The following is a 21471-nucleotide window of genomic DNA, read 5'->3' as shown; positions in this document are numbered from 1 at the left end:
ACAAGCCAATATTAACACACAGAATTCTATATTTGTTGCATGTGGAAGTTGTCTATTATCCATGGCCTCTGCATGTCTACTTGCGTCCCTAACCATATATTGTCCCTGAGAAATGGCATTTTACTAAGCTCTGTAACAGTATTCCCTGCAGGCTAAACAATTTCATCATTTTAAAAGTCTCTATTTGTGTACCTCAAAACAAATCCTAGAGACCTCGACTATTTCAACTTCACACTGGTGTTTATTTCTTGGCTTTTAGTACACCCTATTTCACGCTCTTCTTTTTGGCAGAATCTCCCGCCATTATATACAGCACAGTAGGTCAATAGCCATCTTTTCTCTCGCTTATTAGCAGAGCCAAGAAGCCATCATGACTAAAGATGTCACTCCTGGCATCAGATTGTATAATAATTTATAAATAGAACTTCCCTACTGATTTACCGAATCTCTGGCTTCTACAAAGGCATGTTGGCTCTTCAATACGACCAATATTTAGCACAAACATTTGTCAGTCAATTATTTAATTAGCAGTAGCTCAGCAATCTAATGCCTGGCCAGCTCTCACAAATCAGATAATTAACAGATATTCCGTACACAGCCAATATGCAAACTAACAAACAATATTGAGGTTATAAAAAGCAGACACACAATGTAAGCACTTGGGTATGTGTTGGTGCTCCAATAAAGGTGGAGTCAATTGTACAAATTCCTATAAATTCTGGATGGAGTTCTCAAAATACTACTCTGTGACATCAAAACATTATCCTAAAAAACAGCTAATTGTGGCCAGAAGGCCTCGAGGATTGGAATTGGACTTCCTAACACACTGTAAAGCAACATGGTTTGCTGATCACAACCAAAAAACAATCAAATATAAATATACACATATATAAAAAACCTAAAACAAATGCACATTTTTAAAAAGAGAGATCAAGCGAGAAAGGGAGCAGACACCAAAATCAGGGCAAAAAAAATTTCGGTGGGCAACTTACTCCTGTATATAAACCCTGAGCAAATAATTTCAGTGCTGGTTCCTGATTCGGATATTATTATACATGGTGTGACAAATTTGTTTGAATCTGGCAGCCAGCTAAAAAAAAAAGAAAAGTTAGGAGCCAGGTTTTTTTAAACTTACAAAGCTGTATGGGTGCTGCTGGCACCTGTATGGCCAACTCACACTTGCACGACTTTTTCTTGCAGACGGCTCCCTTCCTTTGGAATAGCATGCCTACCACATCTCCCCTAGTCTTCAATGGTTTAAAAAGTGCCTTGAAACCCATCTCTTTAGGAAAGCTTATGACCTCAAAGAGTAACCTCTACCTCACATACCTGTCTCTATTTCTCTCCTAAAAGGCAGCACTCTACTCTCTCCTCCAGCTCTGCTTCACTCCCAACTTATTTGATTGCTATTTCCTGTCCTAATGTGTTTTTATACCCCACCTCCTATAGACTGTAAGCTTGTTTGAGCAGGGTCCTCTTCAACCCAATGTGTAATGGTCTCATTTATTGTTTATCTCCCCCTTCTATAATATTGTAAAGTGCTACAAAATTTGATGGCGCTATATAAATGCTAATAATAAAAGATTAGACATTATAGTCACCAGGACCACTGCAGCTTAATGTAGTGGTTTTGTTGTCTATAGTCTGTCCCCGCAGGTTTTACAATGTAAACACAGACTTTACAGAGAAAAGGCAGTGTTTACATTGCTGCCTAATGATACCACTAGTGGCATTGACTTAGACAGCCCACTAAAGTGCAGAGATACGGATTGGTGCAGTGTTTTGCAGCCCATGCGCAATAGCTTCTCAGTGCTTTCCTACGGGAAAGCATTGGATTGGCAGAGATCATCAAGCGTGATCTCAGTCATAGATGAAGGGACAGACACAGGGAGACCGGTACGGCGTGGGTGAGTATAAACACCATCGTCTACGCGTTTCGCCGTAAAGCTTCCTCAGGAGGTCACTGATTGATGCCCTGAGGAAGCTTTACGGCGAAACGCGTAGACGACGCAGTGACGTAACTACGTAGGTTACGTATTGACGCAAAAGTGGGCGGAGCAATTCAAGCACCCGGGAAACCCCAAGCCGACGCTCTGAGTCACTGGAGACCGGAAAACACAGCGCAAGTACCTATCTGTGGAGGATGTGTGGAAGCCGGCTGTTGTATTACTCGAGCCCAGGCAGGGGCACCACAAATCGTTTGTGAGTAGCAGCTGGGACTGCATATGCTCACTTTTTTAACCTTGTAAGAGGCTATTTTTACCGTTATTACTGTAATGTATAGGACTCCAACCCTTTAATGTGGATAGGAGTGTTTTTATGTCTAGTGTGTATAAGAAATGTATTTAAGTGTTGCTGTGCTTCACTATCACAGGTTTTCTATTTCCATATACGTCTGAGTTGAAGTAATCTCAAGATCTTTCTGAGAGTTTGGAATTGACTTTGCGCTCCACCTGTATAAGTATATTGTTTATTTTATTTGTGTGTGGTTTGGGTACACACAGGTGTGTAGCAGCTTATTGATATTGGAACTCTAAATATTAGGGATATTGTTACTATTGGGTGGTGAGGAATTTTTTGCACATTTTGTTTCTCCCACCTTGTATTTGTATTTTTATTTGTTTATTATTATTTTTATTTATGATACATTTCGATTAGCGCTTTTATATTATGGATACACATAGGAATAGATCATTTTCACCCTGCCTTTGGGAGTGCAGGAGTGGATTGGTTTTCCCTGGGGTCCAATGAGCTGCCGGCTTGGGGACAGTAAAGGCGGGTGGACGGCTGCTCGTATTTGGGGCTGCGAGGGAGCAGTAATCTCCCTGCTCTGCTCCCTCACACGCCGCGGAGTGATTTCATATTCCACCTCCGGCATCAATAAGCAACTCGTGATGGAGCATGGCAGGGAGATCACAGCTCCCTTGTTGTCAGCCTACAGAAAGCGCAGCCTTTCACCCGCCTCAGGGGGGATTGGGCTCACAAATCCCAGACGCCAGGACTAAATTCCTGGTCGCCATGGTGACCTGGGATTTGTCGAGCCCTGATAATATAAATTAACTGGGTAAATGTTTTGAAAAAAATGTTGACAATAAGTCAAGGGACGGCACCTGCAGATTTGAGCCACCACCATAAGCCAACACGTTTCTGCGTTTCTAAGTTTATTTCTCCCACAACCTTTCAAAATGCATTTCTTAAACCCTTCCTGCAACTAAAACAGTTAATTGGGGTTTCAGAAATGTTGCTCCTACTCCGAGTATATGAAAAATAACCTACAGATGCAACTAAATAAAATTGCACTGGAAGTTTAGAGCTTTACAAACTGGGCATACCTATATCTGACTCTGGATTTCCATCTAAAACACACATGAAGTTCTACAGCAAACATTTAATAAAAAATTGGATTACATTGGAAATAGGTTATTTTTCTCCACATTTAAGGCAAAATTGGAAGAACTCAATTTGTTTCTTCAACCTGCAATTACAGTTTAGCAATGTTTTATTAGAAAAGTAAATTCTGGGGCGTGGTCGGCCGAGCACCAAGACTGACGTGTTCAAGTAGCGCTCCGTTGGAGGCCCGTAAAACAGAGACAAAACGGCTGAACACTGTAAACTAAAAATACTACACCTACACCACCCCACAGCTGAAAGTATGGGGCGCAAGCACAGGCGGGAATTTCAGGCAGAGAGACCCGCTCTCCCCTAAATGCTGTTTGAGCGGCACACACCGCCGGCGCACACAAGATGGCGCCTGCCACCCAAAGAGACTTGGAGGCCTCAGAGGACTCTCAGTGGGATGAAGAGGAACCCTGCGCACCTCACCCTGCTCCAGTAAAGAGCACCTCCTCAGCGTTGAGTCTGACAAAGACTCAGCCCCTTCTACAAAGGAGGACATTAAGAGGCTCCTAGCAGACCTGAGACGAATCTGGAAGGCAGACCTGAGGGAGACCCAGACTGAAGTGAGCGCACTGCAAAAGAGAGTGGATGCTGTGGAGGAGAGGGAAAAAGCCAGAGACACTTAAACCCAAGACAACGCAAAATAAATCACAACCCTCACTACCCAAATCAAACAGCTACAGAAAACAGTGTCCTCGTTGCAGACTCGCCACAGATGCTGGAGCCTTTGTTTACACAGCATCCCAGAGAGGATAGCGGGGGGTGACCTGCTATCGTTCATCCAGCGAATGATGGCACATATGGGGCTTACTGGAGATGCAGACCCACCACTCATGTCCTCCTACCGGGTGCGGAAATCAGTGATGGCACCGGCGGAGGTCCCTAGAGATACCATTGCCATTACAAGGGACATAGCGGTGAGAACCGAAATTATGAACAAGTCCAGATCAATGGGAAATGTTACCTTTGAAAATTGCACAGTGTCCATATACAACGACCTCCCATATACAGTCCTGGTGGAGAGAAGAAAACTGGCACCAGTAGCCAAAAAACTGAGACCACTCCATCAGGTACAGATGGAACCCGGGGGGAACACTTGAAATCTCCCATATGGATAAGACACTCACCTTCTCCTCGTCGGAAGACCAAGAGACCCTGTACCACAAACTGGGAATACCAGCATCCTCCACAGGCGATAATCAAGCAACAGGTCGCACCCCATCAGGGGAGGACAATACAGGGGCAAGAAGAGCCGAGCTGACCGCCCAACTGCAGTAAAGAAAACACGGGCGTGAACAGGTGCCAACTCCAACGCATGGTAGCAGCCCACCCCACCTGGCACTACCCTCAGCACAGACGAAGCACTTCGCTCAGCAGAGGAGAACCGCAGCCCAGACGGACATGCGAACAAAAATCACACACATTGGAACTCCCAAATGTTAAAGACTGCGTCCCACTCTTCTCTCCCTGCCCTTTGCTTACCTACTTTCTCCCTCCCTTCTTTCTACACTATGCCCCATGCCCTATACACCAAGACTGTATATTGAGCCTTGAGATCGCAGCAACAAAACAGTGACGACTTAACTTACATGTATTTACTATACCCCTCATACTATTGCACAGTTGAATACTGAAAGAAAAACTTAAAAAAAAAAAAAAAAAAGTAAATTCTAGGAAACTGGCAAAAACTAAAATAAAAATTTATATATATATACAATTATGTTTGTTTGTGTGCGTGCATACACATACCACCAACTACAGAACATCCACATGGATTAATCAGTGTTTGATAGTCCAAGTGCACCTTCTCAATGAAGTGGGAGAAGCAGTGTTTCTCTGTATGAAAACACACAAAGATAAGACATTTGATTTACTTAACCCCTTAAGGACACATGACGTGTGTGACACGTCATGATTCCCTTTTATTCCCGAAGTTTGGTCCTTAAGGGGTTAATGGATTGTAAGTACCAGAGAGGTCTCCATTCTTTACATTTCACTTCGGGGTTTAAAAGGAAAATTTATCTATGACATCCAGCCAAACACATTTCAACAAGTTCTAAATGTTCCCATATTGTTAACTTCAGAAGATTTGGGATAACTGTCTAAGCCAGTGCTTTAGTATTTTGCTTATTGTGTGTGATGATTAATAAATAGATGATTAAATTGACTTTGTAGGAGTCCAGAAGAACAATCGTTATAGATTAGAATATTTTGCCTAAGCATAAGATCATATCATGTAATAACAAACATTGTTTTAAATGGCACAATTAATCGTAGTTACAGAACAAGCACAGCATATTATTTATGACCCATGTAACACAAGACTTATAAAACGGACTACAGCAGTAGTCAGACAGTCCTTAGTAACCTAAACTGTTTAACACTATACTCAAAAGATATTGGTTAGAAAAAACATCTAGGCAGACCACAATATTAACAATGCATAGAGACTTTAGTGTTAAGTTACAGGGTGAGAGCTCATGTGTAAGGGGGTTGAAAGAATCACTACATTATAAGATAAGGGTAACAAGAACTAGAATGAACTGCAAACAAAATGCTTTAATCACAACATGGAGGAGGCAAAAAGGACAGTGGATACAGTAAGCTATTTTCAGAAAGCACAATGTTTATAATGCAATCCCTAGGAGAAGGTGTCTAGAAAGCTCTGAACATAAACAATCACCAGTCAAAAATCTACCACAGTGTAACTGCCATGGCAGGTTTACATTAAAGGGACACTATAGTCACCAGACCAACTACAGCTTATTGTATGTGTTCTGGTGAGTATATTCAGTCCCTTCCGTTTTTTTGCAGTAGAAGAGGCAGTGTTTACACAATGTGCTTCTACCCTCTGCATGCAGACACTGAACTTTCCTCGTAGAGATGCAGTGATTCAATGCATCGCTATGAGAAGATGCTGATTGGCCAGGGCTGTGTTTGGCTTGTGCTGGCTCTGCCTTCTTGACAAGCTCAGCCAAACAGATGCTTTCCTATGGCTCTGTTTTTCTGATGATGTCGACCAAGAAGGCAGATCAGGGGCAGAGTCAGCATAAAGATAAGATTTTACTATATTAAGGGGATGTGGGCAGGGGTGGCAGAGGGGGCTAGATGGTTGTTTTCACACTGTAGAGTCACTCTATAGTGTTCCATTAACTTAACTCTGGAAGCAAGCCCTCATATACCATGCTTTGAGAGATGTCAGTTCTACTTACCTTCTACCCATCACAGCAATTCATGGAGACACGTGTGTGTGTTATACTACTGTAACATCCACTCCCCTCCGATCCTGCCTCTCTGTAAGGCAATTACCTGGCACCTCCCCCAACATTTTTATTTACTTAGTTTTAGTGTGCATCATGGCACATATTTTCCTAAAGCAGCACTATAGGGCCAGGAACCCAAACATGCATTCCTGACAATATAGTGTTAAAAATAATATTTCTCTCTCCCCCCTTAAATAAGCATAAAACTCCCCTTATTTCCAGCACTTCGCAGGTCTGCCAGTGATGACACCTTCCCTGATCCGACTCCTTGCAGACATCAGAATTTGAAGAGGCAGGGTTTACATGAAAATGCTCACCAGAACAAGTACATTAAGTTGTAGATGTTCTAATGTCCCTAATGATAAATGTGCCTGTAAGACATTTTACTTGGTGCAAGAAGCAGAGAATTTTAGGGGGTAGTGGAGCCAGTATAACAAATTGGACTCAAATGCATCACATGTTTATTCAAATAAGCTGACGGTTTAATAGAAATGGAACACCAAACATGGGCCTCAAAGCCAAACTAATGGGAATCCAATGAAAACTGCTTTGCAAGGCTTTCTCTACAGGCTCTGTAATTGAAGCATTGCCCTTTGAGGAACACAAATTCTAAGCAAAAACAGAGAATATTTATAAAAGTTGCTATTGTGGCCTTAAAGGAGCACTATAGTGCCAGGAGAACGAACTCTTATTCCTGGCACTATAGGGTTATTAGGTCCCCCCCCCCCCTTCCCCGTGGCCCCCCTCCCACTGGGCTGAAGAAGATAAAACCCCTTCAGCCACTTACCTTAATCCAGCACTGGGCTCCCTTGGCACTAGCGACCTCTCCTACTCCTGCCAACGTTAGCGTCGAATGCATATGCGCGGCCAGAGCCGCACACGCATTCAAACCGCCCATAGGAAAGCATTACTCAATGCTTTCTGATGGACGTCAGCGTATCCTCAATGCAATTTTCGCATTGGGGATTGCAGAATCTGCCTTTAGAGGCACCTGGCACCCAGACCACTTCATTAAGCTGAAGTAGTCTGGGTGCCTATAGTGGTCCTTTAAATATTTAATTCACTTTGAATATTTCCTTTAGTGAATACCCCTGGCATTAATTGTAGAGGATATGAGGGTTCTAAATCATTAAACCAGGCCAGCAACTATTGATAAGAACAATATATAAATTAAACATTTAAACAATAAGAGAACAGTCTTCAGAATAAAATTATACAAATTCAATAGATCATTTCAATCTCCTTAAATTATCTTTCTTGAAGCAGGCTGGCATTCCTTACTGTGGTTCGAGGCACGCATTCAATGCCTGCACCCTGCTTGCAGAATACAAGCATTACAATGATTTAGCTTCACAAGGCGCAAAGCCTTTAATCTTATGTAGTCTCCCACGAACACACATTTAATAGCTGGTACTGTAATAAAACTCAAAGTTAAGAACTTAATCAACACGAATAACTTGGAGCCAAAGCTACAGTTCTATTTTAGAGAAAGTATTAAATAGAGCATATGCAGCCTGCTCATAATCACTCTTGTCTGCCAGGATATTCCTAACAAAAAAAAATGTTCTTGTTTCACATGAATGGATTGAGTATCAAGACAGGCAAGTAAATACTCAGGACAACAAAAGACATAGGGTGACAGTGTTACATTGTAATTAATTATTTAGAAAGACTTTGCTAAGAAGAATACTTTGAGATTTATCATGTTTTTAAGTATGCCTTAAAAACAATACCATTTCTTAAGTAAATAACATCAGTACATATATGAATGATCCACAACACTCATCACTTGCCAAATTAATTGCAATAATAATAATAATTGCAAGGGAGACACTGCACCCAAACCACTTCAATAAGATGAATTGGTGTGGGTGCCTATAATGTCCCTTTAAAGGGCACTTTAGCTGAGCTGCCCCTATCCCTCTAAGTTTATCACTGCCACCAAAGTTTGTATGGATTTGGACAATAATATATGGAAGCGTATCTTCAGCATTTGCTGAGTAGTTTCAAAAATACTGGGCTCCAGGTACCTAACTTTTTTCAAAGCACTTGAAAATGTTTTTACAGAAACCATGGGGGGTGCCACCCAAAGACATCCCAGAATCATCCTAACATACAGAGACCGCTCTAACAGAAATTTGGGGACATTTTGGAGCTGAAGTCAAACACTGAAACAATCAATACTGTAAACAAAGCCATGTGTCAAATATGTTATTACATTTTACCACTTCAAAATCACTGATACAACAACAAGAGTTTCTGTGCATTCTTGTTGCCTATAGGGAGACCGGGCTATTACTGCGAATGCAAAGCATGTGTGCAAATATTCATTGGTTCGGGGTCACTAATGCTTAACAGTGCTGCTAGAGAAGGCAACCCAATGAAAAGTTCATGTCTGAAAAGCAAATTAGATCTCAAAGGAAATTATATCCTCAAATACAACATTAACCCTTTACTGAAATCTTACAAAACAAATATACGGTAGACCTTACTGCAACTGATATTTAAAATCTAGGGGCAGTAGAGGTTAGAATGAAGTATGCTTTGCGTGAAAAATTACTGATAAGAATTATAAATATTTAATTACCAATCTCTGTAGACTAGTACAGCACCCTCCATCCATGTGTTATCACTTAAGTCCTTTATCTACCGCAAAAGGAACGAAAAATTTAAATTGATTGAATAAGCTTTCCTTTCAAGTCTTTTTTCGTTATTTTAAATATGATTATAATCTGATTTCTCAACAGTGAGACAATCAATAAACCACTGTTCTTTATTGCAGGAAAAATGTAAGCAAAATTATGCATGTCATCGACAACGAGCTATCATGCAGGTCATTGATCTTACGAAGTGCCGAAGGCCACTTGACAGATCTGTAAGTCCAAACAGTTACAAAACCTTTCAAATATGTCCCCTGGAACGATGTGAAAAGCATATAAAAAAAAATCATATGACACCAGGTGACCTGCTCAACCAGACAGAAGTTTGACAGAGGATACAGAAACTGCAAGCAAGACTACTCCATAGTACCATGGGATTTCAGTAATAGGACACACAATGCAGACATACTTGGCAAGAATCAAAGATTCATAATACTATAGCAACTTCTCTTTTACCCAGATCCCCAGACCAATGCCAACAGCTTAATGCATCAATCCACGAAAAGCAGTACGCACAGTATAAAAGGAAGTAACATCTGATTCCTAACCATGGATGTCAAAAACAGCTAGTGGTGACAAGTCCTATCAGAATTCCTTTACCGTCCCCAGGAAATAGTAAATAGGCCAACAGTAAAGCTATTCAATTACTCTTTAGATCTGCATAGACTTTTGTAGAACAAATAAGGTTTTAAAATGGGTAGTATAGATGAGCCAACTACACACTAATTTGTAGCCCAAAGACAGTTTGTAGAAAGATTTCCTGCACCAGTGGAAATACTTTATTTTAACCTCTTATCTACTAGACGAGGGGTTTCACAATTATTTTTTACCGTGGACCCCTTTGACATAGTGTACCAACATCGTGAAACCCATCCCAAAAAATATTTTTGCACCATAGCACAAATATATAGTTAAACAGATGGTAGTACGTAGGAGCAGGTGTTGGTGTTTGTATATAATTTTATTTTAAAGGAACACTATAGGGTCAGAAACACAAACGCCCCCTCTTGCCTCCCTAAATATAGTAAATATTTACTTGTATTCAAGTCTACAGCTGCTGGCTCTGCCCCTGTTTGCCTATGACCTGCTCACTGTCTGCTGACATCACCAGAAGTGGTGGTCTAAGCCAATTACAATGCTTCCCCATAGGATTGGCTGAGATTGTCAAGGAGGCAGAGCCAGCACAAGACAAACAGCCCTGGCCAATCAGCATCTCCTCATAGAGATGAATTGAATCAATGAATCTCTATGAGGAAAGTTCAGTGTCTGCATGCAGAGGGTGGATACACTAAATGGCAGTGCTGCAAACTAGGCAGGACTGCCCCAGGAAGGCCCTCTAGTAGCCATATGAGGAGTGGCCAGTGAAGTTATCACTAGGCTGTAATGTAAACACTGCATTTTCTCTGAAAAGAGTGTTTACAGCAAAAAGCCTGAAGGGAATGCTTCTATTCACCAGAACAAATTCAATAAGCTGTAGTTGAGTGCATTTGCGTGCAGGGGTGTGTTTGAATGTAGTGTTGGATTGTAAATATGGAGTATATTTGTATATAATTTTGGAGTTGGCATTTAGGGGTGTCTTTGTATGTAATGTTTGCAGCGGATTGTTTGCCTGTTGCATTGGTGTTTGATTGTTGGGATGTCACATACACACATACATACACACAGGTCATAATGTTTATACAGTACTTGCATAGATTAGAGAGAGGGAAGGAACGGGAGAAGAATAGTAAAAAATAAATAACAAATTAGCAGAAGAGGCAAAGGAAGCATAAGAAAAAGAGATATGAAGACTGTTAGACAGATGGTTGCAAAGAAATATGTTTAGGTAGGCAGATGTGGAATAAAATTACCATTTTCATTATTTGAGTGGCTGCAGAAGACTGGGCTTTAAGTGCCAATATGAGTTTCTTGTCAAGTTGCTCTAAAGCCGCTTATAATACATAAAAGGGGGATGTCACCAAAAGACTAACCATGGTCAATAAACTGTAGTCATTATGGTGCTGATATAGTCTACCTTTGATTACAAAATAGCTAAAGAATTTCAAATAAACTGCCAAACATGTGAAGGGAAATTTATGAAAAGACAGAGGAAAAAATTAAATATAAAAACACAGCAAGTAGGGACATTACCCGTAATGCATTTCAGCAAGGTTTAGTGTTTTAGGTAGTTAAATTGCTCCTTTAAGATACGTGATAAAAAGCTTAGTGGTACTGTATTCAACCAGATCAGCACTAAATTGATGAATACATTCCATAGTTAAATCCAAAACAAAACTTGCAAACGGAGACATGAAGGGTAAAGGGATTTGAAAGAGGACACCTGCCTTCATAATCGACATTTTAGAATTTCCCTTACACACTACTGATCACGAGGTAACAAGCTAAATATTAACGGAGGCCTGGAAAAACTCCAAAAGCTCAAGGTCTTTCCAAAATGGACAATCTGTATATAGACCACACAGGTAACTTTGAACAAAGAAAGCTTTAAAATGTGCATTTATACATGCCACAGATTAAAAGCACCTCCAAAAGGGTTTAAACTCACATTTACCATTGGGATGGAAACCAAACTGCCAGGCATCTCCAATACAACAGGTTACCAAAAGCCCAACAATGGCTCCATGAACGAGCTACTGCGGTTACCTCATCCCTGTAAGCAAGAGGTCTATCATTACATTATTTTTTGTAAATATATTTTTATTGGCATTTTCCAAGTTCAAAGTCAGACATAAAGGAAACATGTAATGGGACACGCAGGCCCCCAGCTACATATTACGTACAGGACAAAGAGCTTGTTTATTAGGTGACATACAAGTGCCACACCATAAAAGAATAAAAAATGAAGGAGACTCGCAGGCCCCTCCATATGTGGCAGGTAATAGGAACATAAGATCAACAAACTGCTAATACATGAACGACATTGTATCATTTCAGCAGGTTACTTAAAAGGGAAACTATAGTCACCAGAACTACAGCTTAAAGTAGTTGTTCTGGTGAGTACAATAGCTCCCTTCAGGCATTTTCAGGGACTCCTGATTCGCCTCTAGGGACACCTCCAAGTGGCCATCCTCAGATGGCCACTGGAGGTGCTTCCTGGCTCAGGGATGCACAGTAGGCAGCCCTGTATTCAGCGTCCCCACACTCTGCATGGAGACGCTGAATTTTCCTCATAGAGATGCATTGATTCAATGCATCTCTATGAGGAGGTCCTGATTGGCCGAAACAGCATTTGGCCCCGCCCCGTGATGATTTTAGCCAATCCCTATGGAAAAGCATTGGATTGGCTAAAAATCAGCGATTTTGATGATGTCACAAAGGGGGTGGGGCCAACACCAGCAGACCGGCGCAGCGCTGGAAAGAAGGCGAGTTTTATACTTTTATAGGAAGGCTAAGGGGGAGGGCAGGCTACCTAAATGGTGGGTTAAACATTATAGGGTCAGGAATACATGTTTGTGTTCCTGACCCAATAGTGATCCTTTAAGTTTTCTTTGGGTTTAGAGCCACAGACTATAAGAATCGTAATCAAGAGACAAAAGAATTGAAAAAAGTTAAAAAGAAGAGAGAAATAAGAAAGTAGACAGGAAAAGAAAAGTAAAGATAGAGTCGACTGGCTCAGTCTTCTATATCAAGTCAGTCAGGGTCTAGTTTCCGTCTCAGTCGTGGTGCAAAATCCTATTTGGACATGGTCAGCAACCAGTGTGTCCAGATCCTCAGATAAGCCTCAGAGGCCCCGCAGCAGACGTATGCTGTTTTAGAGGGATTCAGTATGCTATCATTACATTAATGCTACTATTTCTAGGGAGAAGCTAAACTCAAAGTAAAATCATGTTAGAAATATGTGAAAGATACATTCAAGACAAAGATCAAACTTTGTTTCACAACAATTTCCATAATTTGCTGCCAGATAACATGATAGAGCCAGCTGTAGCACATATGGTGCCAGGAGTGCTCTGGTAATTTAAGAAAGGTTTACCTTGGTCGTCCAGAGTGCCCCGACCCCTGTCTGGATTTTTTTCTAGTTTTTCAGCAGGTAGGTTTCATTTGCTGAGAGCACTCTCAGCCAATGAGCATGGTTAGACCATGATTAGCTCAGGGGAGAGGATTCTGTCTTTGTCTGTAGAAGGTGTGCTGCATCTTTAAAAGATTTGACTGCTTACTCTGGAAGGGTGCCACAGTAGTCCTGGCACCATAACCATGCTTATGAGCTTGGAATGTTCTTTTAACAGAAAGTCTTTATCATGTTTTCGTGGTTCTTATAAATCCAGACTGCTCATTATTCTACAACCAACGTCTAATTTGTTAATACAAATGTAAAATGTCAACTGTTAACAACTGGATATGGACAGCCTTGATTAAGGCACATAGAGAGTGTACGTTAAAATTAAAGATAAATGAAATGTTTCTACCAGAAATTTGCCGCGTAAGAAAAACCAACTGTGGCAGCGAAGGCAAACAGAACTTTTCGTAGCATAACATCAAACGGAAGCATTACAGATTATTGTTTTAGGGTTTATATTAAATCCCAAAGGGTTTTTGGAAATATCAAAAAGTGTCCCAATTAAGAGTTAAACATAAGTACTTTCAAGTGCTCTTATTCTAACCAGGCTAAAGATTTATTGCTTACAACTAGGATACACAGGAGGGGAAAATATTTTAGGACATAAGTACTTAAAGAGGAGGAACATTGAAATTAAAGCCAGAACTTAAGGGAGAAAAATAAGATTGCAATAAATCGCCTTTAATTGCATCTGACGGACTCCGTGTTGACCCTTTGGTGGCAAACAGCGAGGCTGCTGAATACTGCTACTTGAAACTTGTTATTTAGAGCCAGTTTCTGCTCTAAATGAGCTGCATTGCAGCTACTTAAGGCTTTAATGGGCCTTTGGGTACCTAAGTAACTAACAATCCATGAAAGGTTATTAGAACATACCACAATGGGCAGCTACTTAATATACAGTTGGAGAGCAAGCAAGCCTGGAGCCCTGTCTGCTCTTCTCACCTTACGTGCCCTGTCTCTATGTAACCAGCACATGATGCCAGGTTATGTACAGCACACAATGCTTCAGTATACTAACTGGAGGCAGATAAGAAAATGAGTCAAAGCACAAATGTACAATACAAAGGAACAGCAAATATTCAGTATAAATAAGTATTAAAAATAAATACACTGCCAAAGAACAAGATGCAGAAGGGTCTGTCCCCAACAACTATATCAAACCGTGTACAATTCTGTTAATTACAACACAGATTTAGTCTTGCTTTAGAATTATTCCTTTCCCATCTTGTAGAGAGCAGTTGTTGAAACGCCTTCTGCTAATTTAATGTGCCCTCTGGAGATATCTTTCTAGCACCTACAATTGCCTTATTCACGCATCTCTCTAACCAGATGTTAGTTGCTTTGCACACCCTATGATGCACCTGAAACTAGTGGCCAGCAGAAAATAATTGGATCTGTAGGTCAGACACCCCCAACAGAATCATCTACATTTAAAATCATATGTAATTGCATTTCATATAGAGACTTTGTAAAGGCTAAGGAACAGCACAAACAGAAACGCAGTTTAAAATCACCGATCTTCGCAAACAAATATGGGGATTCAGTTACATCATATGGCAAGATCGTGTTAAAGGGACACTATAGGCACCCTGCCTTCTTCAGCTCATTGAAGTGGTCTGAGTGCAGTGCCCTTATTGCACTTAGGACTGCAATGTAAAACATTGCAGTTCAGAGAAACTGCAATGTTTACACTGCAGCACCAAGTCTGCTTCAGGTGACTACCAGACAGCCACTGGAGGCGCTTGCTGGATCCTATGCTTTCATATGGGTGGGCCTAATGTGCGCATTAGCGCCCAATCGTCGAGTGACGTCAGAGGAGACTGAGCCACGACCCAGCGCCAAAAGTATATCGGCGCTGGGATCAAGTAAATTAATAAAGAGTTTTTAATCCTCTATGGCAGTGGGGAGAAAGGGAGAGGCAAAGGGAACGATAGAGCCAGGAATACAGCTTTGTATGCATGGCACTATAGTACCCCCTTAACCCCTTAAGGACACACACATGACATGTGTGACATGTCATGATTCCCTTTTATTCCAGAAGTTTGGTCCTTAAGGGGTTAAACCCACCCTACAACACAACAGTAAACTTTGTTTTTTATGAAATCATCGTTGCTAAGAAACGCATGTTCCGTGTGTGCCCCCAATTCCTTTATTTTCTATGCATGTTTGGTGTCCAGACCCGAATCTGTATTTTGTATGAATTTTGGTCTTAACGGCAGCACCACTGCTGAGAAATACATGTTCCGAGTGCGCCCCAATTTCCTTTTTTTCCTCTATAGAGAGACTTTGGACCAAAGCAAAGGTCACATCATATATACATTTCTACAAGAAGAAATGTGGCTTCATGTATATATGCAAAAATCTGTAGATATTAGGGCATCTCTGAAATTAGTTTACGAGAGAACAATCAGCAATCAAAACCACCATATTAATAAAACGTAAGAAAAGAATGAAGAGACTGAGAAAAGCAAAATTTCACAGAATTAGTTATATTCTCTCAACTAAAGTAATGCTATGAAGAGTGAAAAGTGTGTGTTTGCACAGATAAGAAGCCATATGACAAGGCATGGAACAGACTGATAAAACATTGATTATTAATGAAGCGTTACAAATACAAGAGCAGCTACAAGTAATATGCAAGCACTGGTAATTTGATAGGCGTTGCAAAGCTCCTCTTTAAAGAAACACTATTTTAACCCCTTAAGGACCAAACTTCTGGAATAAAAGGGAATCATGACGTGTCAGACATGTCATGTGTCCTTAAGGGGTTAAAGAAGCAATAAAAAAAAAAAAATGATATATATATATATATATATATATTTTTTTTTTTTACATTTTTTTTATTCCAAAGCCACTAAAATATATGCCTCAATCATTTCATAAAGATGAAACAATGTTGGTGTTTAAAGAGTCTCTTTAAGACCGTCATTATTTCAAGCTTAAAACATTTCTATCAGTCTACTTGGCTAAAATAAATAGAGATAATTATATTGCAGGCAAGATAACCTACACAGAAATGTCTTGACACCCTTCATCCATGCACAGTCATATTGCATATTACAAATTATAATGCAAGGTAGCTCTGTTTTTGATCTTTCTAGGGGTGCCATAAGAGATCAGGCTGCCCCAGACTTATCCCAGTCTGGGTCTTTTAACAGGCAGAGTAGGCACCTGAGGCTCCCATAAACGTGCATATGCATGTAGGTGCCTACTCTCCCAAAAAGGAAATCCAATGTGTTAGCTGACACTCCCACCCTATCACTGGTTGCCCAAGACTTGATAATCTAAATATACAGGGGGAGGGGGGAGAGGGGAAAACCATTATGAATACTAATGTTAGAGTGTTCCTTTAAAAAAAAAAAAAAAAAAAGAAAAAAAGAAAAAAGAAGACAGCATAAGCCAAATGTGAATGACACCAACCAATTTAAAAAAAAAGGTTTAAACAAGTCAGGTAAATCATAGATGAAAAGAAAAAAGTCAAGGTTTAAAAGCTGACTATATGTTACTAATGCATTCTATAGATACTGCATTAATAAATGCTAACCAAGCAGATTTTCTTTCCAATGCAAGAATCAGAAATTGCAAATACCTAGATCAAAAGAGTTATGTATAATCTTTCTGAATCTGGTTCATTTATCCTTGGTACATTCATTTTGATATTGGATAATTTTCATGTTATGTGACTTATTGGGGGAAGGACCCAAGCGCCCAATTCATTGTCCTCCTGTTTTACATGGATACAAGGATGTATGGGTTTCCTTCCGGTCATGAAAACTAGCACATCCTGAGCACGTCATTACAACAATTACTCATGCATACGGGATATTCATAAAGAAGCCATGGGAATACACTTTACCTTAAGAGTTCCTAGGCACTCTATTTATATTCTTAGAGAGTGTCATCCATGTCAATACACAAATTTTGCATGGGTTGACAAGTATTTATACAGTTCTGGAGCCAGACACATTTAGGAGTAAATATGATTTTGTTAGGAGGAAGGAAGAAGTACATCTGTCAACAACTATATAAAATATTCCACAACGCAAATCCCCATGATGACTTACTGGAAGCTCAAGTAACACATATACACACTCTATGGACAAAAGTATTGGGACACACCTCTTAATAAATAAAGGTGAATTAGACCCATTGCCATAGGTGTAAAATTTTATATATATATATATATATATATATATATATTATATATATATATATATATATATATATATATATAGTAAACTATGATGAATTTGATTACTATGGTACTTAAGAAAATATAATTGTCTTACAAATCATTAAGGAGCTTATCCTGAATGTAGAGACACCATTGACCAAGAGCAGAATTCCTAAAAATCATCTTTACCATATAACTCACAAAAACATGTGAGGTGTATGGAAAGTCATGTCGTATTTTAAGTTATACAAATGTCAATTACAACAATATTGATGGTTCCTCTCTAATCGACTAAAACAGAAAGGGTGTAGCCAGTGACGTTTGACATCACTGCAATAGCACGGGACAATAGCCACCAATATCCTTCCACTCACTCATCCATGTTACATTACCAAGTAATTATATTGATCTGACTTAATAAAAGCAACTAAACACATTTGTCAAACATTATTTCAAGCTATGCATTAGTTTTGAAATGCAAACTCTGGCCATATGTTGGTTTTACAGAATAATATTGTAGCCAATTAAACACAACATAATCGTGCCTATTTATGTAGCCTTGAGCAACAAACTGTGTGGGAGAGAAAACAAAGATTTGTAAAAACATACAAATGTTTACATAAACGTGCAATTGTATTCTACTGGAAAACAACTCCCATAGCTACTTACAGTATGTCAGAACTATGCCATAGAGAGGTCAACTGATGCAGAGTTACATAAGAATATACTCTTATAATGGCTCATCACACAGAGAGCTAAAGGTCATGCTAAAATGATAACACTCATACCTGTAAGCAGTAATAACCATAAAGGGAATTATATTATAAAACATGGTTAGGCATGCCAGATGTTGTGGACTAAATCTCCCATAATGGCCTTACAGCCACAATAATAATAATAATAAATGTAACCAGGAAAGGTACATTCAGATTACTTTGGTTTTCAAGTACGTCCTGGGAATGTTACCTTAGCCCAACATCCAGAGGTTGTTACTATTGCCCAATTTAATGGTACTCATGTTATCTAACTCAGAAGGATGAAGGGCTGAGTCACCCCTGCCAGGGAAGCATCAGGTAAGATGCAGTCCACAACTTCTGGAGTGCGGAAGGTTGCCTACCCCGGTTATAAAATATAATCCAGGAGAACCGTTCTAAAAGTAGGAACCAATCTGAACATGTCGTGATATGATCTGAAGGACCTGTAAGTTCTACATAAGCAACTTTAACGTACCAATAATCACAGTCTGTTTAGAGACCTGCGAGTCTCATTGTTTGATTGCTTAACTGTTACATATATATGGCGCTTTGGCATTATAACATGTACCAAACACCAATAAAAATCATATTTACTTAAAAGTAGGAACCAGCATGAAGTTTATGCTAGTTTCCATGGTAATTGTTCCACTTTTAGAACGTTCATCCAGACTGCACTTATGTGTTACTAGTAACAGTAAATGTCCAGATAGGACTGTGTATAAATCCCCTGAGACAGGGATAGGCAGCCTTTGGCACTCCAGATGTTGTGGAATACATCTCCCCTGATGCTCTGACATCCATCATACTGACAAAGCATGATAGGAGATGTAGTCCAAAAACCACCTAGTTGCCTAGCTCTGTCCCAGGAGCTGAATCCCCCCCCCCCCCCCAATTCACCCCACAGTGCTGGGAGTGATGTCCAGGGATGGTGGGGTTATTACCGGGTCCTGAGGGCATGCCAGGCCGCCTCGATGTCGGCATACAGGTTCTTCTCGCTGGGCTTGCCGCTGCTCACCCCGTACCCGGAGTAGTCGTAGGAGAAGACGTTGCAGTTGATGCGGGAGCCCAGGCCGATGTAGAAGCTGCACATCTGGCCCAGGTCCACGGCGTTCCCGTGCGAGAAAAGCAGGGTGTACCGGCTGCCGGGGGCGCAACGCACGAACATGCAGCCCAGGCAGCTGCCCAGCTCGGTCCGCCAGCGGAACACCTCCACCGCGTCCAGCTCCCGCTGGGAGTACTGCCAGTCCGCCCGCTCGGACAGGTGCAGGCTGCACGGCACCCCGGCCTCGCCCGCCGCCGCCACCGGCTCGTCCTCCCGCGGGGCTCCCGGGCCGGACTCGGACTCCCTCACCGTGTAGGTGGGCTCCGGGGGCAGGAAGGCCAGCTTGGCGGCGATCCGGCTCGGGCACGGCGGGCAGCAGAACAGCCAGCACAGCTCCCCCAGTGAGAAGCCGTTCATCCTGGGGCCCTGCTCGGGCATCACTGGGGCTGGGGGGGAGGGGAGCGCCCGTTACCGGGGCTCGGGGCTGCTGCGGCCCGTGATTGGCGGGGAGAGCAGGCCGCAGGAGGATCCTAGTAACCAGCACTTAGCGTCTCACCGGAGAGACTACACCGCCCGCCCGGCCTGCCTGGCCGCCACTTCCGGGACACAGCGGAGAGTGCTGCCACCTAGCATGGCGGAGAGGAACTACAGCCGGGCACAGCCACAGTGTGAGAGAGAGAGAGTGCTGGGCTCATAGATAGATCAGCTCACTAGATGGGTCTGAAATACATTTAGTAATCACTGGTGTCAAGGCTAGTTATCATTGGTGGAGGTTAGTTATCAATGCAGTCAAAGTTAGTTATCAGTGGTGAACTTTATTTATAACTGGTGTCAAGGCTAGTTATCACTGGTGGAGGTTAGTTATAACTGGTGAAGGTTAGTTATCAATGGTGTCAAGGCTAGTTATCACTGGTGAAGGTTAGTTATCACTGGTGTCAAAGTTAGTTATCACTGGTGTCAAGGTTAGTTATAACTGGTGACAGTTAGTTATCAATGGTGTCAAGGCTACTTATCACTGTTGAAGGTTAGTTATCACTGGTGTCAAAGTTAGTTATCACTGGTGTCAAGGTTAGTTATAACTGGTGAAGGTTAGTTATAACTGGTGAAAGTTAGTTATCAATGGTGTCAAGGCTAGTTATCACTGGTGAAGGTTAGTTATTACTGGTGTCAAGGTAAGCTATCACTGGTGAAGGTTAGTTATTACTGGTGTCAAGGTAAGCTATCACTGGTGAAGGTTAGTTATCACTGGTATCAAGGTTAGTTATCACTGGTGAACGTTAGTTATAACTGGTGTCAAGGCTAGTTATCACTGGTGAACATTAGTTATCACTGGTGTCAAAGTTAGTTATCACTGGTGAACTTTAGTTATAACTGGTGTCAAGGTTAGTTATCACTAGTGAACGTTAGTTATAACTGGTGTCAAGGCTAGTTATCACTGGTGAACGTTAGTTATCACTGGTGTCAAAGTTAGTTATCACTGTTGAACGTTAGTTATCAAAAAAAAGCAAGAAATTTCACAATAAGTGAGAGAATTACAAAATGGTACAGGAACAGTAGGTTAATGAGGACCCTGTTCAAACGAGCTTGCAGTCTAGAGGACATGAGTCTTACCAAAACCGATGATGGGAGACCATTGCTAAATAGTCATTCACTTTTTAGGCTAAAATAACCAAACAATCACCTACCTTTTTATTTTAGTCATTTTGGCTTAAATTTTGAAATTCACCTTGAATTCCTGACATTTTACCAATGGTTTCCCATCACCGGTGATGGTAAGACTAATGCTAAGGGCTGCCAAAATGTGCATGCCCTCTCAAGTTCAAATGTATGATGTTATCAGCTTGATGCAGTCTTTAGGAAAGAAGAGTGAACCGCTGGGATGTGAAGCTGACTATGTTGGAAAACATAATGTACAATAACGTAACTACTAAGGATTCTGCTTTAGCATACTTGTCAAGAGGGTAACAAAATCTGGAAGGCCAAAAGAATATAGGGCGGCTGGCTGAGAGTTATGGTAGGCTTGGGCTCAGCAGGAAGCATGTAATATGTAACTTGCCTTCATGGGAAACATGTTCTATAGCATCTTAAGTGAATTTTTTTTTTTACCTAGTTAGAGTAAAGTGT

At 41.0% G+C, this 21471-nt stretch overlaps 1 protein-coding gene across 1 annotated transcript in view; it reads right to left on the bottom strand.

Annotated features, from left to right (window-relative positions):
* The window catches only part of ABHD17C (abhydrolase domain containing 17C, depalmitoylase), a 47197-nt gene extending 27260 nt beyond the window's left edge, over positions 1-19937 (bottom strand). Inside the window, exon 1 of the mRNA XM_063448905.1 lies at positions 19247-19937. Within this exon, the coding sequence (XP_063304975.1) occupies positions 19247-19785 (539 nt within the window). The 5' untranslated portion in view covers positions 19786-19937. The remainder of the gene's footprint in view (positions 1-19246) is intronic.
* Between the last annotated feature and the right edge of the window lie 1534 nt (positions 19938-21471).

The sequence above is a fragment of the Pelobates fuscus genome, chromosome 3, assembly GCF_036172605.1.
Source record: "Pelobates fuscus isolate aPelFus1 chromosome 3, aPelFus1.pri, whole genome shotgun sequence".
In the NCBI taxonomy this organism is placed as follows: Eukaryota; Metazoa; Chordata; class Amphibia; order Anura; family Pelobatidae; genus Pelobates; species Pelobates fuscus.
Note: the sequence above shows the minus strand (reverse complement) of the source record. Positions and strands in the feature narration are given on the sequence as shown.